This window comes from Microplitis demolitor, chromosome 2 (genome assembly GCF_026212275.2).
Source record: "Microplitis demolitor isolate Queensland-Clemson2020A chromosome 2, iyMicDemo2.1a, whole genome shotgun sequence".
NCBI classification, from domain to species: domain Eukaryota; kingdom Metazoa; phylum Arthropoda; class Insecta; order Hymenoptera; family Braconidae; genus Microplitis; species Microplitis demolitor.
Genome location: NC_068546.1, coordinates 17880038 through 17901749, shown reverse-complemented (window position 1 = coordinate 17901749; position 21712 = coordinate 17880038). Strand labels below are relative to the sequence as shown.

The 21712-nt window shown below is 26.4% G+C and overlaps 1 protein-coding gene across 4 annotated transcripts in view; it reads left to right on the top strand.

The window, feature by feature from the left end:
* The window catches only part of LOC103568660 (protein-tyrosine sulfotransferase), a 184675-nt gene that overhangs the window by 156245 nt on the left and 6718 nt on the right, over window positions 1–21712 (top strand). For 3 of the 4 annotated variants that reach the window (XM_053742787.1, XM_053742788.1, XM_053742789.1), the window contains one exon: window positions 7255–7496. In XM_053742787.1, coding sequence (XP_053598762.1) covers window positions 7353–7496 — 144 coding nt within the window. In that variant the 5' untranslated portion in view covers window positions 7255–7352. Of the gene's footprint in view, window positions 1–6810; window positions 6967–7254; window positions 7497–21712 lie in introns of those variants that run through there. The other variant, XM_053742790.1, reaches the window with a different exon arrangement.

The following is a 21712-nucleotide window of genomic DNA, read 5'->3' as shown; positions in this document are numbered from 1 at the left end:
TTTTAGTTTGTTTATCATCCAATAGTTCCTGTACTTACTTTTAATAGTCATCGCGACTACTCTGACAATATAGTCATCGAATTTCACTATGCATAAATAGTTTCTCCAACTAGTTATAGGAAGATCGATTGAACTGTGAAACGTTACTTTAGTTAACATCAAAATGTTAATTAATAAAACCATTATTACATAATTTGCCTAATGTATTAATAATTGTCAAAAGTTTGATGACAAACGGGTAGTTAAGAACACTAAGATAAAATTATTATTTTGCAATATACAATATTAAGCAATCATAATTTTTATTTATTTAAGAAAACCTGTATTTTTTGATCGTTTCAAGTTTGCCTCGGTGAAATAGTAATTTTATGTAGAAAATAACAAATATTATTAGATTTCACTCTCCGTGTTGCATATGTCGTATCCAACCTTATTATTTACATGAGATTATTGTCACTTGTAAAAGTTATTAAAAAGCCCAGTCGAACTGTAATTTTTCAACTGGTTCCGTAGCGTAGAGATATTATCTTTGATCTCTCGCGCGTCTAGTGTGTTAAGTGTCAGGTTCTAATCCTCCGTAGAGTAGCAGCGAAAATCCAATTCTCAGAGAGAAGAGCGAACATGTAATCATGGTATGAATATGTTAATGCGGTATAAAAGTAATGACCCTTGTACTTCACTTGAATTTAGAATTAAATAAAATGATAATAATTTGTTGAATTTATCCATTGTTGAAATAATTGAATGTGTTAAACTAATATAGTAATTAAAACTATAAATTCTTAATTGTGGTTACTATATTTATATTGTGATGATAATTATATCGAATTAGGCTTGCTAACTATAGAAGTATGGTTGCCATAACAATTTTCTTCTGGGCATGCTGAATAAGAAACTGTTAAATTTACCACGCAATAGTCACCGTAACTATATTTCTCTGTTAGTGTTAACTAATATCATATCTGTTAACGAAACTGCAGTTAGTAGAGGGGGGGGGGAGCAAAAGTAGATAGGAATCAATAATCATCAGGTTTAAATATATATTTATTAACCTCGAACAAATATATATATATTTATTCTAAATGAATATATTTTTTTGTGTCTAAGTAATATTTAGAGGAGTTAATATAATAATATTTCGCTTCAATATTTGAATTTTTTGGCACTATAAAATAGTTTAGTTGTCCATCGAATAAACATTTCCTTAACTTGACCAAATGATTTTATTATTTTAGAAAGAGAAATATTAATGTCAAACAAATAGAGTCTATTGAATCATTTGTTAAAAATGACAAAATAGATTATGTTGACGTAGTAAAATTTAGTTGTCCCAAATAAATTTTAGTTTAATAGAATTTAACAAAACCAATTTAATAGTCCAAAGAGAAATTTTTTCTCAATATAGATTTCACCTCGTTCCAAAAAAGTCAAAAAATCTCGAATTTAGAACTCTTTGTAAACGTTTTCCGAATCTACATAAAATTCGTATTAGTATACTAAAAACAATGTTAAGCTGTTTTTGGGACATGAATTTTTATCGCATTCATAAAAGATTCGAAAGCGGTGATTTTGGAACTTTTTATGAACGTTTTTTGATTCTTATGAGACTATTGATTTATAATGAGAACTTTTTTAGTGTATTAATCAATAGTCCGATAAAAATCAAAAAGTTTAAATATCTCAAATCAGCTAAAACCAAATAATTTAAGGCCAATAGCGCATGTACATAAAAATTCAATTGTCATGTTGGTTGGTTAAAATTACATATGTTTATAGTGGAGCTTATAGTATTATAAATCAAATGTGATTCTGACTGAGCTAAAATAGTCTGACGCTAAGTGAGTGGGCATAAGCTGAATGTTTACTGCCGTAGGGAAGAAACAGATGGTTTTCAACCCACTGAATTAGATTCAAATACCACTTTAATAAAGTAATAGACCTAGTACCCGATCACTCAATGTATTTGTATATCTAGATTTACTGAATTCTACTTAATATAGATACGCAAATGCATGAAGTGATCGAATACTAGTTTCCTGATCGGGTACTGGGTCACTCACCTTAATTCTAAATCATAATTTATTATTTTTCACCACTTTGTATTTTGACAAGCTTCTTGTTTTGCACGACTCTTAATGCGAAGCATTAGGGTGTGCTTTACGATCAAAAAATTCAGTCTACCTCTTCTTCGCGATTGTTTATCCTATTTTACTCTTGCTAGTCCACGGAGCTCAACCAAGTTACACATTATCTGATAGAGAATTTAATAAGGATTACTTTTATTACTTATAACGACGAATTTGATGTATAAAATAACTAAAAAAACATCAAAATTTAAAATAAAATTTTCCCGTCAAGCAGTAGAAAATGTGTTCGTAACCCGTAAACATAAAAACTCGAGAAAAAAACCATTATTTAGATCACTTTTTTTTTAAAAGATTATTTTAGGGCCGAAGAAGAAGTGTGTCATAAATGGCCATCAAATTCGGCCCCGTTTAATTATAATTAATAAAAAAAACTTAACTAATTTATTGTATATCTATATATGTTTTTTACATATACTTTCGTCACACCAGTCGCGCCTGCGCGAAGAAATACAGCTGACTATTTTTCGGAGCGAAATTTGAATTTCTAGTGTAATAGAAAGGAAAAAAAAAATTGTTCTTGAAACTTTTATCGTACATTTTGCACGACTCTTAATGCGAAGCATTACGATCGAAAAATTCAGTTTGCCTCTTTTTTATTTTTGCAAATGAGCATTAAGAGTCGTGCACTTTTGGATTTACCAAACTTTTTTGCTTTAATGTAACTATAAACCGTCAGTACTTCCGTTATGAGCAGTTTGCTCACAGGACGCTATTCGAATTATAAAATGTCGCTGTAGTGCAAGCGAGATTTAAAAAAACCCGGGAGTGCTGAAGGGTTAAATATTTTTGCTTTAAAAAAAAAAAATCGATTTTTAAATTATATATATATTAATATGGATTTGTGGTTGATTTATTACTTCAAGTATCTCAATACGAGTTAAAGTAAGTTGTTAAACTAACCAAGTACTAAATCAAAGTTAAAAGCAATCGCAATAGCAGTTTATCACTGCCAAAGTATTCTAGGTGTCAAGTGTTATAAGAGGAGAGAACACTCGACCCTTTCCCTATAATCTGATGTATCTTTCACAATTTATCGAGGACACTTCCATTATTCCTCTACTCTTGTAAATTTAAAATTCATATTACCCAATATCTATAGTAATTAAAATTCTTACGGAACTTTTTTTTCTTACAACATTGCCAAATATATCTATTACTCAAAGAGAGGGATCAAAACTTATTTTTAAAAACTGTACAAAAATGCTATACTGAAAAAACAACATCTTTATAGTTAAGAAATTTTATTTGATAAAAAGAAATAGTGGAATTGATAATGGCGAATTAGATCTCCGTTTATCAAAAATAAATGATGTATTTATTGTACGTATCCTCATATCGTTAGAGCAACTCTGGATATATTAATAGTTAAGATGCCGCTATTTCGATCAAGTATCAGTAAGTTAATTATAAATACATTAATATTTGATAATAACAGAAGAGTTGTTGAATTAAATAATCCAGTATTTAAATGAAATAATATATTATCACTGCTCAAAAATATGTATACTTGTAACAAAGTATGCTTTCTTTATTATAACTTTAAATATTTTTGCATTAAAGATCAGTATATTGATATTACCTAGAATCTATATTAAAATGAATTATTCAAATATTTATATTAATAATTCATTTCATTAAATTGAAGAGACAAAAATTAAAATTAAAATTAAAGCTATCTGAGAAATATATATATATGTAAATAAATATATCGAATTATTATATTTTTTTTAATTATTTGTTTTTATATTATTGGTTAAACAATATACATAGAACAATAATAACATACAAAAGATAAAATATTAATAAATACATCGGATAAAGTGAATAATGCTGAAGGAATCCACGATTTGATAATTATCAGTGGTATATTTTACAACAATTTCTCCTGTTTGTTTTTCGTCAGAAGTGTCAATTGATGACGCGCATCCAGGTACTGCAACTGGTATTGTTGATATTTTATCAATTGTTACGGAAATAGAATTGGCGCTAATCTACAAGATTAACAGTAATTAGTTTAATTATAATAAAAATTTATTTCACTGGTATTTTTGTTATTAAATCGCAATTTATTCTCAATAAATAATAATTAATTCGAATTTTTAAATATTAATATAAAAAAAAAAAAAAATTAATAAAAGAAAAAGTTATTTCAATAATAAAATTTAAATTTGGTAAATTGAATGTATATAAAAAAAAAACAATTGGATACTGAGGAAAGGAAAATATACGTAATTTGAATACTTATTGCGTAGAGTTAACCGTGTACCAACTTTAAGAATAATTGTGTTTAGTTCGGTATTGTTATTTAACAATAATTATGATTCAAAAATAATTGAAATTGTTATTAAAAATACAAGAAATTTAGAAAAATAAAAAATGTGAGTGTAAACAATTAAGGTTAGAACTAAATAGCTAATTAATATTATGTTAGTTGCTAAGCATAAATGAATATAAATATCCACTTACCATTAAATATATCATACAGGTGAGATAATCCCCACGAACTCAACAAACTGTCCATATTTAAAACTAATAAATAACACAATAAATAATACCACAATGATACTGACGCTTAGAAAGAATGTACGCGGTTCTTTTCTGGACAAATAATTTTTTTTTTGTTTTAATTTCGCTATTTTCCGCTATACCGCGTAGGAGCACATTTGTCACATCTTTATAATAAATACAATATCTTAACTATTAAGATATTCATATTTGCGGGAAGTTTTAATTTAAAAAATCGTTTTATCACTGTACATGAACATGATAAGCTAATTTAGGCCATCAAAAATGTTTAAACCGAGAGTTTTAAATCAAAAATAAAATACTCAGAATTTTTTAAGGGTTATTTACTTTCCCCCTACCTTTCCCGTACTTATTTTTATAACTGTATCATTTACATAAATGGAAAAACATTTTGTTGAAAATGAACATAATGAAAATATCTTAGAACATACTCTTTCGTCTAACGTTGTCGTGTGTAGCAATAGTATAAAATTTATGTGGTTAGCAGTCGTAAAACCGTAAAGCTTGTAGTAGATAGTATAATGGCGTTGCAAGCAATATATATACCGTATCACAGTTGATAGTACACCAGTAGTTATACTAAAACGATCTACGAGATCATGGAGTTAAAATTTGCATGATATTTGAGTCACTGAGTACTAGCTAGCGTTAGGATTTCATGTAGCTTATATACACTGTAATAAATACTGTAATACACTGTAAAAAAATCGGGAGTAAATACAGATTTTATTTCAGTCCAAATTCACTTCGTCACTCGGAGTTCCGGAGTTTCCAGAAAAATCACTGCGCACGCGAGAATTCTGATTATTTTAATAAATAATTGATTCAGGTATTAATGATTAAACGTAATATCCATAGTAAAAACACTAAATTATTTAAAAGTTATAGTGACATAGTTTCTATAGAAATACTTTATATTTCGGTACAGTACAAAATGATGTTTCGCGGTAGAATCATGTGGGACAAGTGTACGCTAACCCATTCATTTCAGACTGAAATCCATGTGTCTACGCACACTTATCCCATATGATTCTATGGTTGATGTAAATTAAATGACAGTTTGTGACTCAGTAAAACTAATTTAATGATGAAAAAAGAAGAATCTATTTCTTTAATTCATAAGCGTGAAAATTTTCATTTTCAGCTGCTAATAAATTTTATAATTTATTTCAGGTGAATGTATGTAAAGGGAGCTCGTAATTATTTCCACACTCATTATGAATGTCAAAACATACACTGATAGAAGGATTTCTTAGTATTAAAAAAGATTTGTTAATATTTAACAAATTATTTCTTAACGGAGCTTTAGTTAAGAAATATTTATTAATATTTAACAAATCATTTCTTAAACATCATTTTTTTGTATTTAATAAATATTTCTTAGCATCTAATAAACGATTTGTTAATATTTAATAAACGATTTCTTTCCATTTAAAAAATGATTTATTAGTATTTAATAAATCACTTTTTAACATTTAATGAATCACTTTTTAATAATTAATAAATGAATATTTTATATTTAATATATTTTTTATTATTTGAACAAATTTTTTTTTTATATTTAAGAAATTATCTATTAATTTATTTATTAAAATTTTATTCATAAAATCACACAGTTCAAGAATATATATCTATATATGTTTTTGCATGCAGCTACACACATTCATTAATATTTATATTTATAAACAAAAATAACTAAAACAACCATCGTATAACATTTACTGTTCTTTTAATTTCAAAATACAATTTCATAGTAATTAACACTATAACTAGAATAAACAAATTAAAATTTCTTATATTAAACTACGCTGAGAAATAACATAAAATCCGTTTGATAGTACATGTGTTTTTAATGGTTTTATATTTGATTAAAATTGAACTGAATAAAATTAACAAGGCTTCCATATTTTCATATTTATAATATGGATGACAATTTACAAAACACTTCTGATATAAATATTATTTAAGTATATAAGAGCTTCAGTTGTAGGTTACGTTTAACCAACAATGCAAGCTAGAACGGAGTAAACAATATGACGTCGCAACGACACACACATATAGCTTTTTTAATACTTGTACACCACTACAGGCTCGTGTGTAGCCCTCTACCGACAAATTCGTCTAAGAAATATTTATTAAATATTAACAAGCCTTGTTTGGTACTAACAAATATTTCTTTTATGTTAATAAGACTTTGTTAGCATTAAAAATATTTCTTAATAATAAAGAAGTTACTTATTTCATTATAATAAATCTTGTTAATAATTACTAAATATTTGTTAAATCCAAAAAAGTCAGTTGAGAAAAATTTAATAAATCAATTTATTACTCCTAAACAAATCCTTCTATCAGTGCATGGAACCTAACCTCACTATATATTAGTATTCTAATCTGCTAATTTTTACTACAATTTCACTCTGTGGAAATTTTTTATAATTAATTTTTTCTAAAATATTCCTAGCGTTCACTCTTCAAATTTTTTACAGCGTTAAAAACAATAAATATTAAGAATTATATTTTTATTAACAATAACAGCTTTCATCATAACAGTATAATAATTTAATGAAAATAATTGTTTCAGGTGAGATGAGCCAGAATGACCGATAATTCGAATTAATCTACGATAATCCTGTGACATGAAAACCATTTGAAAGTGTGGCTGGATTAATATAGACTGATATGTCACTACTACTAACTCGTGGAGCCCGCAAGGGTTCTATTCTCTGTTTTTGCGCTCTTATTTTTCTATTTGCACTCTACGAACTTGGAATTATATGCGGTAATACTAAAGATCAGTCTTCCGCCATGATGATACCAAAAGAGGTAAATTATTTTTTCTTTTTTTCATTCAATTAAAAGATTTTCAATTGTATTTTTTTATATTGATCCCTGATTTAAAAAGAACGATTCAAAAGGATTCAATTTTAATACCATACATCGATATACACTCATCATTAAGTGAATTGTTTTATTTAATCAGGGATTATTTAAATTCACTATAATTAGTATTTTTAGCGCAATTTTTCATTTAACCTGTATTACTCCACATTTACACATGTTACCCTGCTTTTACGCCGATATTACTCCGCCTTTACACCGGTTTAACATATGTTTTTTAACACCGCTGAATTACGACTCCTAATACACCGGTTTAATTTCATTTCAATACCGGGCGTTTATATTTATAAGAATCATTCCCATAATATATAGGAATGGTTCCCATAATGCAATCGGAATAGTTCCTATATCATTATGGGAATCATTCCCATACTATCATGAAAATATTAATTTAAAGAAAAGTGTGAAACTCATTTCTACAATACACAGAAATATTATTAACAATAGAAATAAAAATTCAAACATTGAAAAAAAAAATTCGTATTTGGCAAAAAAACATCAAATTTTTAACAGAAATTTTTTGTCAGCACAGAACATTCAAGAAAATTCAAATTTTGGAAATAAAAATTTAAATTTCGATAAAATCTCAAATGTTGAAAAAATTTCTACACTATTTTACAAAAAAAAAAATGTTTATGATATTATAGGGATGGTTCCCATACTATAATGGGAGTGGTTTCCATACTATTATGAGAATTATTTCCGTAATGGTATGGGAATTGTACTCATACTATTATGGAAACTATTCCCATAATGCATAAGAAAAGTTCCCATAATTTTCCTTCTGTGTAGTATATTAATAAAAATATTATATATACATTTAGTATTTATTTAATATACTGAGTTAATATATTTATATAATAAAAATATATAAACTTTATTAAATATTAAATATTTTTCTTATAAATAAAGTAAAAAAAAAAAATGAGGAATTGTTTTGAAGTACATTGTAACGATAGTTGAAATGCGGAAAGATATTTTGCCAACTACCATAGATTTGCAATAAAATCAAGGATAATGTACAAGGTTTCCAACATTGGCAATAGTACTCGGCCATTTTTATCTGTCGACCTGCAAAAGGATCCCTGAAATGGGGCTTGTTTCCAAAGAATTGTCGGCCATCTCTTACCCTTGCAGGGTCAACCGTTATTCCAATCGATCGGCTATCCATTTTAACATCAAGTCTTCCTGTATACTATTAACTAGTGTACATATTCGCCCCGTATATTCAACCAGTTTGTCTGCTCGTCTGACCTAAAGTCTATTTTTACTACTCTGAAATATAAAATACCTCATCGATTTCTCGTTATTCTTTTTTTATTTTTATTTTATTCAAATTTAAATCGATATTTTCCTAATTTAAATATTTTAAAAATACCTTAGACGAAAATTATTATTCAATATAATAATAAAATTAAATTTAATAATAAAAAATTATTTTCATTCATTTTAAATTATTTAAATTTTTTTATCGATTTAATTAATTTTTTTTCTTCTCATGGTTCTTTTAACAGAAATTTAATTTTTTTTACATCATAATTAATTTCCTTTCAATTGCTGGTTAATGGCTCGACACATTTTTATTCCTGTAGTCTACTAATTTTTTTTTCTTGTTTCATTTAATTTTATTATAATTTTTTTTTCTTACTTTTTTAATAGATTTCATAGAAATCTAACTATTGTATTTGTCCTCATAATGAAATTTTCGAAAAATTTTGCTACCTCTCAACTCAGCTTGACAAGCTGAGTCAGAAAATATATTTGGTTCAAAAGTTTATATATGTATTTATATATATATAATATAACGCGCCGTTCATCAACGATCCACGTCCACAATTCTATACCGATCTCAATGAAATTTAGTATGCTTATTGTATGGACGATTACCTTAGATGAGTTCGAAGATGAGCCAATTCGGCCAATAAGTTTCGAAGTTGTGGTTAATTTAAATTTTGTAAAATTTTCAAAAAAAAATTTGTTTACTGATTTAACTTGATGTAACTTTTAAACGGAAAGAGATAGCTCATTTTAGTTTGTTCTATGTGAAAGCTCGTTCGATTGCCTTCAATTTTCACTATACAACTCATTGGTTTAACCATTTTATCTAATAGATAAATTGTTTTGAACATTTATAAAATATTATAAAAAATAATTCTATTTATGTTTTCACTTTGATTATAGCCACAATTTCAAACCGATCTCCTTGAAACTTAGTATGCGTATTTTGTGGGCGATTATCTTGATCGAGTTCGAAAAATGAGCTCGATCAGTCAATTAGTTTAGAAGTTATAGCATTCCAAAATTTTTATAATGTCAAAAATTCATATTTTTACTTATTCTTTCTTAGATATTTTTTGAATGCTATAACTTATCGACTCACTATAAAATTCATCTGAAAGCTCTTCAAATAAGCTTTCATTTTCATGCCTATTTATGTGCCTAGACCATTGAAATTTTTTTTCTCTTTAACTTCAATTTTCGCGATTCAACTTATCATTCCGATAATTTTTTCAATTTTTTAATTTCAATTCTTAAATTTTATTGCATATAACTAAAAATTTTTTGTTGTATAACCTAGAGAATATTCGAGAATGTTAAAAAAAAAATTTAATTTGTTATTAATGTTTATTTGAAAGGATGAAATAATCAAATAATGAGAAATCTACTTCCATTTCGACTGCCGAATGGCCTTTTTTTATTCGCCAACAGTAATTTCATCTGTTCCTAAAAAATTATTAATATTTTGTAAGAATTATTATTATAAATTAAAAAATTATACTGAAAAATTTGTCAAATTTCATGATGTTATTTTTATTAATTTTTAAGCCTCTAAGTGCAAGGATTGGATATGCGTCGTGTTGTAGACAAAATTAAGGTCAGAAAATTAAATTTACCGTGTCACTAAACACGTGGAAAAGTTTATTGGTAGAAATTTAAAATATACGCACATAGAAATTTGAAAAATGTGTGCAGCTCCACTTTTATACAATTACCTAACATTTTTACGTACATCTAATTATTTCTACGTAATTTCAATCCGAAGTAAAAAAAATTTTTTCAAAAGGATTCCTAAATGAATTAATTCCTTATTTATTTTTTCTATAATTTTAAAACTATCAGAATACGTCGATAAATTTGAGAATATTTTTTGTAGCAAATTAAATTTTTTACAGTATTTGTCACAAACTTTTTTTTCTAACATTTATAGTTCCGATAAAAATCAAATTCGCAAATAACAGAAAACAGTTTCATTATATTAATATATAGATTGATGACAATCTGAATAAAAAAATAATAATTTATTTTATTTTATTTGTTAGCAAATGCCGAGATAAACTTGATATGAAGAAAAAACGTATTATAACTAGGGTAGAAGTGTGTGAGTGGCACTTTGTGACTTAAAACAAGTAGGTACTAGTACGCGTCTCTTTGCCAAGGGGTAGCAGAAAGACAGGCTATTAACTGGCTCACCCTGCTGTAAAGTTCGCTATTCCCACTGAAAAAGGGTTAAACGTGAGGTCAGAAGAACGACGGTATTAATAGCAAAGAAAAAAAAATACGAAAAGTTTTGGAAAAATTTGTAAAAAATAAAAAATATATAAGCTACTTCAATTATCTAAGCGAAAAAAAACTCTCTGGTATAAAAGACGATAAAATTACAAGGGATGAGACCTAATTAGCAGCACCTTAAACTTTTGTCGGTATAAAAAAACCCCAAAGGGATTGTACAAACCCCCGCTGGCGTCAATTATCGTACCAATCAATTATATCCATAACTTTTTTCTACTTTAATCTGTTTTTACAAAAATTTTCTTCGTCATTTATTTTTTAATAAGATTAACTTCTTACGAAAAAACATTTTAGTACAGTAACTAACATAAAAAAAAAAAAAATTCAATTTAAACTATACACATTAAGTTATTTTTTTAAATTACAATTTTAATGAGAAAATAATTTTTTTATAATAATAACTACTGATTTATTAAAAGAATATTTTTTTATAATTTATTAGAAAAAATTATAAGATATGAAATTTAATTTCAGATGACAATTTGATAGTAATGATCATCAAATTATAGTAAAATTAGAAATATTTTTACGATAGAGATTATTAATATAATTATTATCATTCACAGGATTTTAAACATTTATAGTTACAATACATGGGTAAAAAAACATTGTTCTGAGAAGTGTACTGTATAGTTACAGTAACAATACGCAAAAGTTATCTACTAGATTGTTACTGGAACGATCTACTGTACTGTTCTGAGAGCTAAACCGTATCGTTTTGAGCCCTATCTGACGTTACGCACGTCGTAAATGATATGAGACGTTTAAAAATCTTTATTATTAATAAATAATTTCGATTAAATAAAATAATTTATACCCTGATTATCTGTTGCAGTCTAAATAAATTTAAAATATATATATAATATTAATTTAATTAAACTGAGAAAAAAATTTTCTTCTGTATAATTCACTGTATAAACCTTGACTCGAAACTCTAGTTATTTTTTCTGAGTATCAATATATTGAAAACAATAAAAATAATTTTAAATTATTATGAAAATAAATTAAATCAAATTCAACTGTTACTATTATTATTTAATAATCTTTTGCATCAGAAATAATACAGAAATTCATTTTATGTTAATACAATTGAATATTATTTAAGGTTAACGAAAAAATTAAATTTAATGTAGTATTCTTTTTTTACTAAAAAAAGGCATTCTTTCTTACCATTCGATGCAAAAACTATTGTAACGAATTGAGTAGGAAGAGCTTTTGACACTCGTGTTTTGGTAACTCTCGCCTAACGGCTCGTGAACCAATCACACTCGTATATACCGATCCTTTTATTTGGACGAATCATCAAAGAGTCGATGTATGACTTCTAATTGCACGATGGTAACTATTACTATCTCAATATAATAAATATTGTCAGATATTATTATAATTGTTGATGTTCATTGCGTGAGTGACTATTTGAATTGCTGATAATGATTGTGATTCGACGATGATAATAGTTATCATTGCCGCTAGTATCATGTTGAATTATTTCGAAATTACTATACTACCAAAAGCTTCTGATGACAATTGTGCAACTCCATAGTGAAGCAATGAAATGTGTTCTGCTTACACTTAGTCGGTTCCGGCTGATTCAGTCACGGAAAAATTATATCTACACTTATTCAAGTATGCTCAACTAGAACAAAATTCGTACCATTTAAAAGATAATTTATTAATGAATAAAATGAACTGAATTTCAAGTCACTGTTATAGAAATAACGATTGAAAAGAAAAATTTTTTTTAATTCAAACAAACCTCTGTGATGTCTGTCAGTAAGTACGGATATTTGTAAACACAATAACTTAAAAAATATACAAACGATTGATCTATTTAATTTTTTGTTACGCTTGAATTTTTAAATAGAAGTTCTTCTATTTGAACCTTTTTGAAAATCACAATCCAAATTTTTTTGGTTTAATTATAATTAATAAAACTTTAAAACTGACTAGCTATAGAAAGATTTAGCTGCTATTTTTTTTTTTATTTATCCTTATTATTACTTTTTTTTAACATCTTCTTTTATATAGGAGCGCCATCTATTAACCACTTTGTAAATAAGCAAGTAAATTGTGCACATTTAGATTTCCCAACTTTTCATTATTAAATAATCAGTTTGTATAGTAATAAAATATTTTTAATAACAAGATTTGTTTGTAAAAAAATATGTTTCTACTACAATCGATGTCGGTCTAATATAAAATAAGTCAGTTGCAGTGAATACAATGATTAGTATCCGACGATGATAATAGTTATCACCGATCATTGTCAATAGCATCATAGTGAATTATTAAAAATTACTATACCATAAAATAAGCATTTTCGGTTTATGCTAATAATTATTACTATCGAACCAGAATAAGAAAACAAAAACAAATTAATTATTTCTTATGATTTCTCATTATTATTTTTGCCATATTCTAGGGACCAATGTCTAATAATAAATATATTTAAAAATAATTTTTTACAAAATTAACAAAAAAAATTTAAGGAATATTTTTTTAATTGAACAAATTTAAAGTTCATAAAGTATTTATAGCTCAGCAAAGTTATTTTAATACAATAACTTATACATTATCGATCAGAGTTAACTCATTAATGCTAACAAAGTTTCACAATCTATCAGTTTAACAGACGCATTATAATAACAATTATTATTATTGTTATTATTATTATTATAGAATCGATTCCGCCTTAATTAGAAAGTTACTGCAAGGTCGTTTAATAATTTAACCCTCATATGTCATTTTTGTATCCAGGCTTCGTTTTCTAATAAAAAATTCATCCTTTGAAAAGTTGATGTGATTAATTATCTGAATTTTTCAATGTGTTAGAAAGATTATTATTATACACTCAATATCAAAAAAAAAAAAAAGTCAACATTATATTTGTTGGATGCATGCAAAATATTCAAGTATAAAAAAACGATGTTATTTGATGATAAAATTTTTATTTTCTAACACGGTAAATTTTTTTTAATATTATTTTTATTCATTTTTATGGTAAAGGGAATGTACATATGAAAGTGATGATAAAAAGCGACTATAAAAAAGTAAATGGAAAATAGGGAAAAAAAAATTTTTTCACTGTTAACAAAGCAGTAACAGTAAAAAAGAAAATGTATATATATATATATATATATATATATATATATATATATATATATATATATATATATATATATATATATGATCATTCTGTCAAAGTAATATTGTTTAAAAGAAAAAGCTTTATACAGGATGAAATTCCAAACGTAGTTGCTTTGACACCTTTCGTGACAAAACATTGTATGTTATTCTCAATTTTGTTAGGTCAATATTATTATTATTAATTTTTTTTTTTTTAATTCATAATTCAATAATAAAATAAATTAAACTTTGAAAGTATTAAAATGATATGCAGTAACATTTAATGAAAAAACTAAAACGAATATTAAAAAATATGAATATTCTTCTGACTTATTAAAAAAAAAAAAAATATATATATATAAGGGAAATAAACTTGAGTTTAGATCTCTCCACACTCAACGAGATAAATCGTTCATTTCATTTTCCACGTGGTCTCCTCCGCAGACAAGTGGCGACGAAAAAAAAAAAAAAAAAACATTAGTACCCGAGAAAATGAGCGTAAAAAAAAATTTTTGTTGAGACAAAAAATAATAAAAAAAAATATATATGATAATTTAAACGAGCGTACGAATTAGACAGTAAAATATAACGATGACAAATTCTGATGATAAAATATTTTTATTAGTTACTTAGTCGTTAAAAAAATCTGAAAACCGCCAGACCCTGCGGGCCAGCCCCAAAACTTCCCGCTGTTTTCGAGCTCAAGGAGTTCGCAAACATTATTACTTGTAAATTTATGAGCCCTTCGAGCTCAAAAATCTGTTAGACTGGTAAAACATACCTTCACTAAAAATAAATAATTTTTGTCCGACGATATCTTTGGAACGAATTAACCGATCTGAACGTTCTTGATGGTAATCGAAAAGGCTCACCAAGACTTTGAAACTGATTACATTTTGTGAAGAATCGGGCAAGTGGTTTGTAAGTTATACGCAAAAAACTTAAAAAAAAAAGTTTTTTCAATTTTTATTTTTCGTATAACTTTTAAACTACATGACCGATCGATTCCAAAAACTATTCAATCTTAAGTCTTGGTGAGCCCTTTCGATTGCCACTACGAACGCTCAAATCGGTTGATTCGTTCCAAAGATACTGTTGGACAAAAAAAGCTTACACAGAAACATCTACCCCCCCCCCCACACACACACACATGGGCGTCCATCCGGAAATAGTTAGAATAGCTTCCTAGAACCCCAACACGTTGACATCTGATAAAAACTCGATTTTTGAAAATCGGACCGAAACCAATAACTTCCCTTTTTTTTGAAAATTTGCAGTTTTCATAGCAGGGAAGTTAAAAAATAATGAAATGTTTTATAAGACACTTTAAACCACCATGATATAAGAAAATAAACGCAGTATGAAAAAGTTGTGAAAAGTTTTACTGGAAAACGCAAAGTTGACGAATACAAAGTTTTGTCTACAGCAAGAAATAAATAAATAAAATACAAAATTCAAAATTATAAACTCAGTGTCTTTGAAAAGCCACAAAGTTTTCTATTTTCTTGGCCCCAGAATCGATTTGCTGAATGATTAACGTTTGAAACACGGTAATCTTATCATATATGTATATATAGTATGAATATATAACCGAACACGTATACGATAAAATAAAACGTATGAAGGATAAGATAAGATAGGGATAAATTATGTGAAGGAAATTTTTAATTTCAATTCACTACCAAATGTATCACAATATAGATAAATTAATGATTTATATTTTTTATTTGAATTTAAATAATAATAAGGTAAATGTCCCAATACCGGAACAAGACCCAATACCGGAACGATTTGATAATCATTATATTATATTTCAACTCGTACGCGATGAAACTAAATAAAACTTTCTTTATTTAAAACCTTAATCTTTCAGTTAAAAAATAAAATATAAAATAGATTTTAGAAAATATTTAAAATATGAAAAAAAAAAAATGTTAATTAGAGCAATAGTCTCGGATTCATGACTTTTTCATGTCTCTTAATGGTTTTGCTAAGAAATCATTTAATGGTCTTAAGCTTATAGAAAATGCATAGAATTACTTTTCAATAATTTTTTTTTTGTATATGCATCTTAAATGACATAAAATTCAAGAAAACATATTAAAAATATGAAAAAATTAGTATTATTATATTAATTTTACTGTTCGTCTATTGGTACACCAAAATGAACCCGTGCCCAGTACCGGAACAGCCAATCATATTAATGTTATCGATAGACATTAACGATGAGTTTTATTGACTGGCTAAATCAAGTACAATATTAATTATTACTGGAGCCCTAATATTTAATGCAGTATGTATGATTGTTATAAAAAATACATCAAATATAGATAAACTCTAATTTAAATCATAAAAAATAAATTTTTGTTTTTATTTTTTTTTTTTAATTATTTTTCTAGTATAACCTCAAATGATTTATTTTGTTTCTATTCTTTAGTTCAAAATATTTATTTTCATTGAATATTCAATCATTTTAAAATTTTAAATACATTTTACATTATGGGTGTGATATAGCAGACATTAGACAAATTTTAAATTATTAATAAATCGAGTAAATAATTAATAATATAAAATTTCAAAAAATGCAAATTTAAAAAATTTTGAAATTAATAGTGCTTTTTTTTGTAAATATTATTTTTATAATTATTTATCTTATTTATTTATAATTTTGAAGTTCTCTGATGTCTGCTACATTCATACTCGTTTTACATTAATATTATTTAATAATCATTAATATTTTCACCATGAATAAACGCAAAAAATAACTTATTTTATTTACTGTTCCGGTATTAGGACAACCGAATTCCCGTATTGGGACAAGGCTATTTTAGCGTTCCAGTATTGGGTCTTTTGGGGGTCATAGAAAAATTTTTTTTTTTTGTATCAAATTTAAGAAAAATGCACTAATTTGATTATTTTTGAATTGGTAAATGTCTATTCTATATGATGTAATAAATTATTTTGGTTTATAATTTATTTGAATATTTTTAAAACGATAAAAATCAGTCATATACCCTTCGTCGTTCCGGTATTAGGACATTTACCTTATTATAAAATTTGGATTTTTAATAAGACAATTTACCAATAATTATTTTTTGCGAATTTTTAATTTATTGGCAATTGTCTTTAATATTGAATTTTAATACACACACGCGTGGATATATACATTTAGGAACCGTTACAATGTGGTTACAGGATTGGTTCCTATTTGCTTATGGGAACTATTCCTATGAGTATGGTAATCATTACTATGATTTTTTCACATGCGATGTGGGAACTGTAACCATAATGATAGGAATCGTTTCCATACTTATAGAAACTTTTCCCAGAAAGTATGGGTCTATATCCCATAATTCCAAGTAATCATTACCATAACGGTATGGGATGATATTTCATAAACGTACTTGGAACGGTAGCCATAATTTTCTCTCCGTCTAGTACGTGTTAGAAAGTAAAAACAGTAAAAAAAACTAATATGTCCACTCGGATTTTAACAAACTCTAGATTTTGGGCACAATATATCTATTTATCATTATTAAACGAAAAAAGTAAAAGTTCTGATAATTAATAGAGTCTTTCTGTATAAGTATCTGACGATAATGCTACAAGAATTAAAACTATACATATAGGGGAGACCGGGGCAAGACGGCCCACTTAAGCCGATTATTATTCTTTGTGGCTTTTAACCATCAAGTGGATTTATTCTCGTTCAACTTTAACTCAATTCACCAAAGTTTTGGTGAAGCTCCTGAAAAAAATTTTTTTTTTTTGGGCAAGACGGCCCCCTCCGAAAAAAATGAAAAAAAAATTTTTTTTTTTTAATTGTAAAAAAATTTCCCGCGTTATAAATGTTTATATTTTTCTCTTTAACAACTGTATTTACTTTTATATCACTCGAAATAACCTTTTTTGATATAATACGAATAATTTGTTCACTTCTGTAGAAAAAAATTGAGTGTTTTAATTTTTTTCCAAACGATTGTTACTGTCTCTCCTGTCATGAACTGTATTCGGAATCAAAAGAATCATGGATTCACTGTCAAAAATGTAAAGAATGGGCTCATGATTCTTGTGCAGGAGTTAACGATTATTTTTCCGATATGTACATTTGTGAATATTGTGAGGATTAATTTATAATACACTTAAATTAAATTTAATATCTAAGAAAGTATTTTTGTTACATTTTAATAGTTAATGTTGTTAATTTTATAAATATATTATTAATTGATTAATAATTATTTTTCTATTGAATAAAAAATCGATTATTGGTATTTTTAACTTTTTCAAATGCTCTTTTTTACTCCAAATCCATAGAATTAACCAAAAAATGATATTTCTATTAAATTAATCATGACTAGGTTATAATAATATGAAATACATTTTTTTTAGAATTTTTAAGTGGTTCATTTTGCCCCTAGTTTCACGTATAGGGCTAAAAATGAGTAAATAATCTGAATTTGTGATAATTAAAAGAAAACAAGAAAAAAAAAATTTTAGTTAATTTTTGAGGTGGGCCTTCTTACCCCAGGGGCCGTCTTGCCCCGGTCTCCCCTACGAACAAATTAACCGACATCAATGAAAATAAATTTTTTATTATATTTTTACACGAAAATATTAAAATTCATCGACTTAAAAAAAAACATCAAACTTGTTAACTCGAATTTGTTTTTTATAAAAATTAACTTCTTACTCCGGATTTGTGTATAGATACATTTTAGATGCGATTTATAATGTAAGTGAATCTATAAAAAATGTAAAGCAAAAGTAGAGCAAATTTAAGTTTCACATTTAGGTTTGTCGAAATAACTTTTAACTAAATCTATCAAAATACAAATAAAAAAAATCTGAGAAACGATACCCTGTGGACCAGCCCCAAAACTTCTTGCTATTTTCGAACTCCTTGAGCACAAGAACAGTCTCGTGAATAAATTTTCGAGCTCTTTTCTACGAAAATTCAAAAAATAAAAAATACTTGGAAAAATTTGAATAATGATTTTTTTTTTATTTTTCGTCGCCGATATCTTTTGAACTACTCAACCGATTTTGATGTCCAATGCAGCATTTGACACAGTTTTTCAGTTTCTAATGCTAAAAAATTAGAGTCAATAAGTTTATCAATTTTGATGTTATTCAAAGAAAACACTTCTTTGAATATTTTCGCGTTCGCGATATCTCTAAATCAAATGATCCAATTTTGTTGGTTAATTTCTCACTGGATCCAGGAATTAATAAGCCGGAAAAATTTGGTAATTGTTTAGATGAGTGGCACCACACATTTTTCAAAGTTCCTTGTGCTTAAATTTGGAATTTTTATAAATAAATTTTTTTCCGTGTTTAGTTACACGCTGGATTAAATTTTCTGGCCTTAGATTTGTCCATAACATTAGATATCTGTCCTAGCTTTGTGCCTCAAGGGTTAAAAATTGATGAAAATAACATGAAACCTTACAAATTTTCAAAAATAAATTTTTAAATATATGATTGTAATTTTGATATAGTACCCGAAGATTGTCAGTGGAATTATAAAGGTCGATCTGATATAAGAACTACAAAAATTTTTGAGACCTTGTAGTACTTGAAAATTTACGTATTTTTTTAATGAAATTTTTTTAAAATTATTTTCTGAAGATCAAAAATTTTGACTCAAATTTTCATTAAAATTGTAAAAATTTTTTATAATAATAAACTAAATAAATTTATATGTGTAAAAATTTAAGAATTGAATATATAATCAATAAATTGAACTATCGCTAGATAAAAATGATATAGAAAATGACAGTCTTATTGTAGAAAAATAAAATAATAATAATGAAATGCAAAGACAAATATTTAATTTGTCGAATAAAACGTTTCTATGTTGGGATTTTCTACTCATTTTTTCGTAATTTTATTGTCCGGATATTTTTAAAATATAAAAAAGCAAATTGGGAGAAAAGAAAAAAGGGTATAAATATAACAAAAAATAAAGCTTAGTAAAAGAAACAGAATAGGATGAGTGAGAAAAATAAAATAAAAAGAAAAAAGCTAGTGATGTATGAGTTGTAACAAGTCTTGGATTACATTGCGCGTTTATACCCGTGGTACTAGAATTTGTCATAGTGCCTGAGGTCACAGTTGAATCTTTTTTACTGTACCGCGAGTTCCGTCAGATGTCTTGTGCTTGAAATATAAAAAATAAAAGTATATAAAAACGTGGCACTACGTTTTTGTAATTTAAAAACATCCATAATTCATTTCACTTCATAATAAATATATTTTCTGTTTGTCTTTTATTTATTTTATTTCATCCTTTATCATAAATCATAACACAGTTTAAATATTTTTATCAAATAAATTTTAACATATATCCACTTGAATCCAAGTAATTAAAACAATAATACTGTAGATATATTTTAAAGTGACAAAACTCATAAATTTCTTTTATCATAAGTGAAAACGGGGCAAAATGAGACACCATATTTGAGACAAAAAACATTTTTTTATTTAAAACTGCTTAGTCACGATTTTTATAATAGAGTGGGATAAATTAATCAGCCCGAAAAGTGCGGCGAGTTAAAAATTTTCAATAATAGAAAAACTTTTGCTTTAAATCAAGACCCATTTTACCTCAGTCAGCTTCAGTTAACGAACACTCGAAAAAAACAAAATTTAAATTCATTTAAATATTTAAAATAAAAAAAAATAAACATGAGTTGATATCTTCGATTAATTATTCAAAAATCTTTATTAAGAACATCGTATTTTTACCGCAGTACACTATAAAAATCAGGAGTACACACGGATTTTATTTAAATCCGAATTCACTCCATCACTTGGAGTTCTGGAGTTTAAGAAAAAAATCGCTCCGCATGCGAAGTAAATGGGGTTTTATTTTTTTTAGCAAAGTGATTTCGGAGTGACGCGAATTTTATTTCAATCCGGATTCACTCTGGTCTAGAGTTTTGACACTTAAACAAATTTATAATCAATAGAAATAACTTCTATATGAGAATTATGATTATTTTAACAAATAGTTGATTCAGGTATTAATAATTAAACATTATATTTGGTTTTTAATTATTAAAATATTTTATTAACTCACTAAATTATAATTTCATATAAAGTATACGCTGTAAAAAGAGCGGTGTTAAAAATGGACTCATTTTAACTCCGCCCGGTGTAAAAATGAAATTACACCGGTGTAGGAGGAGTAATTCACCGGTGTTAAAAATACCGATGTAAAAACGGGGTAACCGGAGTAAAAGCGGAGTAATATCGGTGTAAAAGTGGGGTAACCGGTGTAAAAGCGGGGTAAACTGCGTCCGCTTGGAGTTTTAACTTTAAAGATTATAAAACACAAAAAAACATCAGTTCTTTATGAAAATTAATAAAAAATATCATTTATTGACAAATATAGTGATCGAGTAAGTAAAAATATTCACAAAGTAAAATATTTTAACATCGTT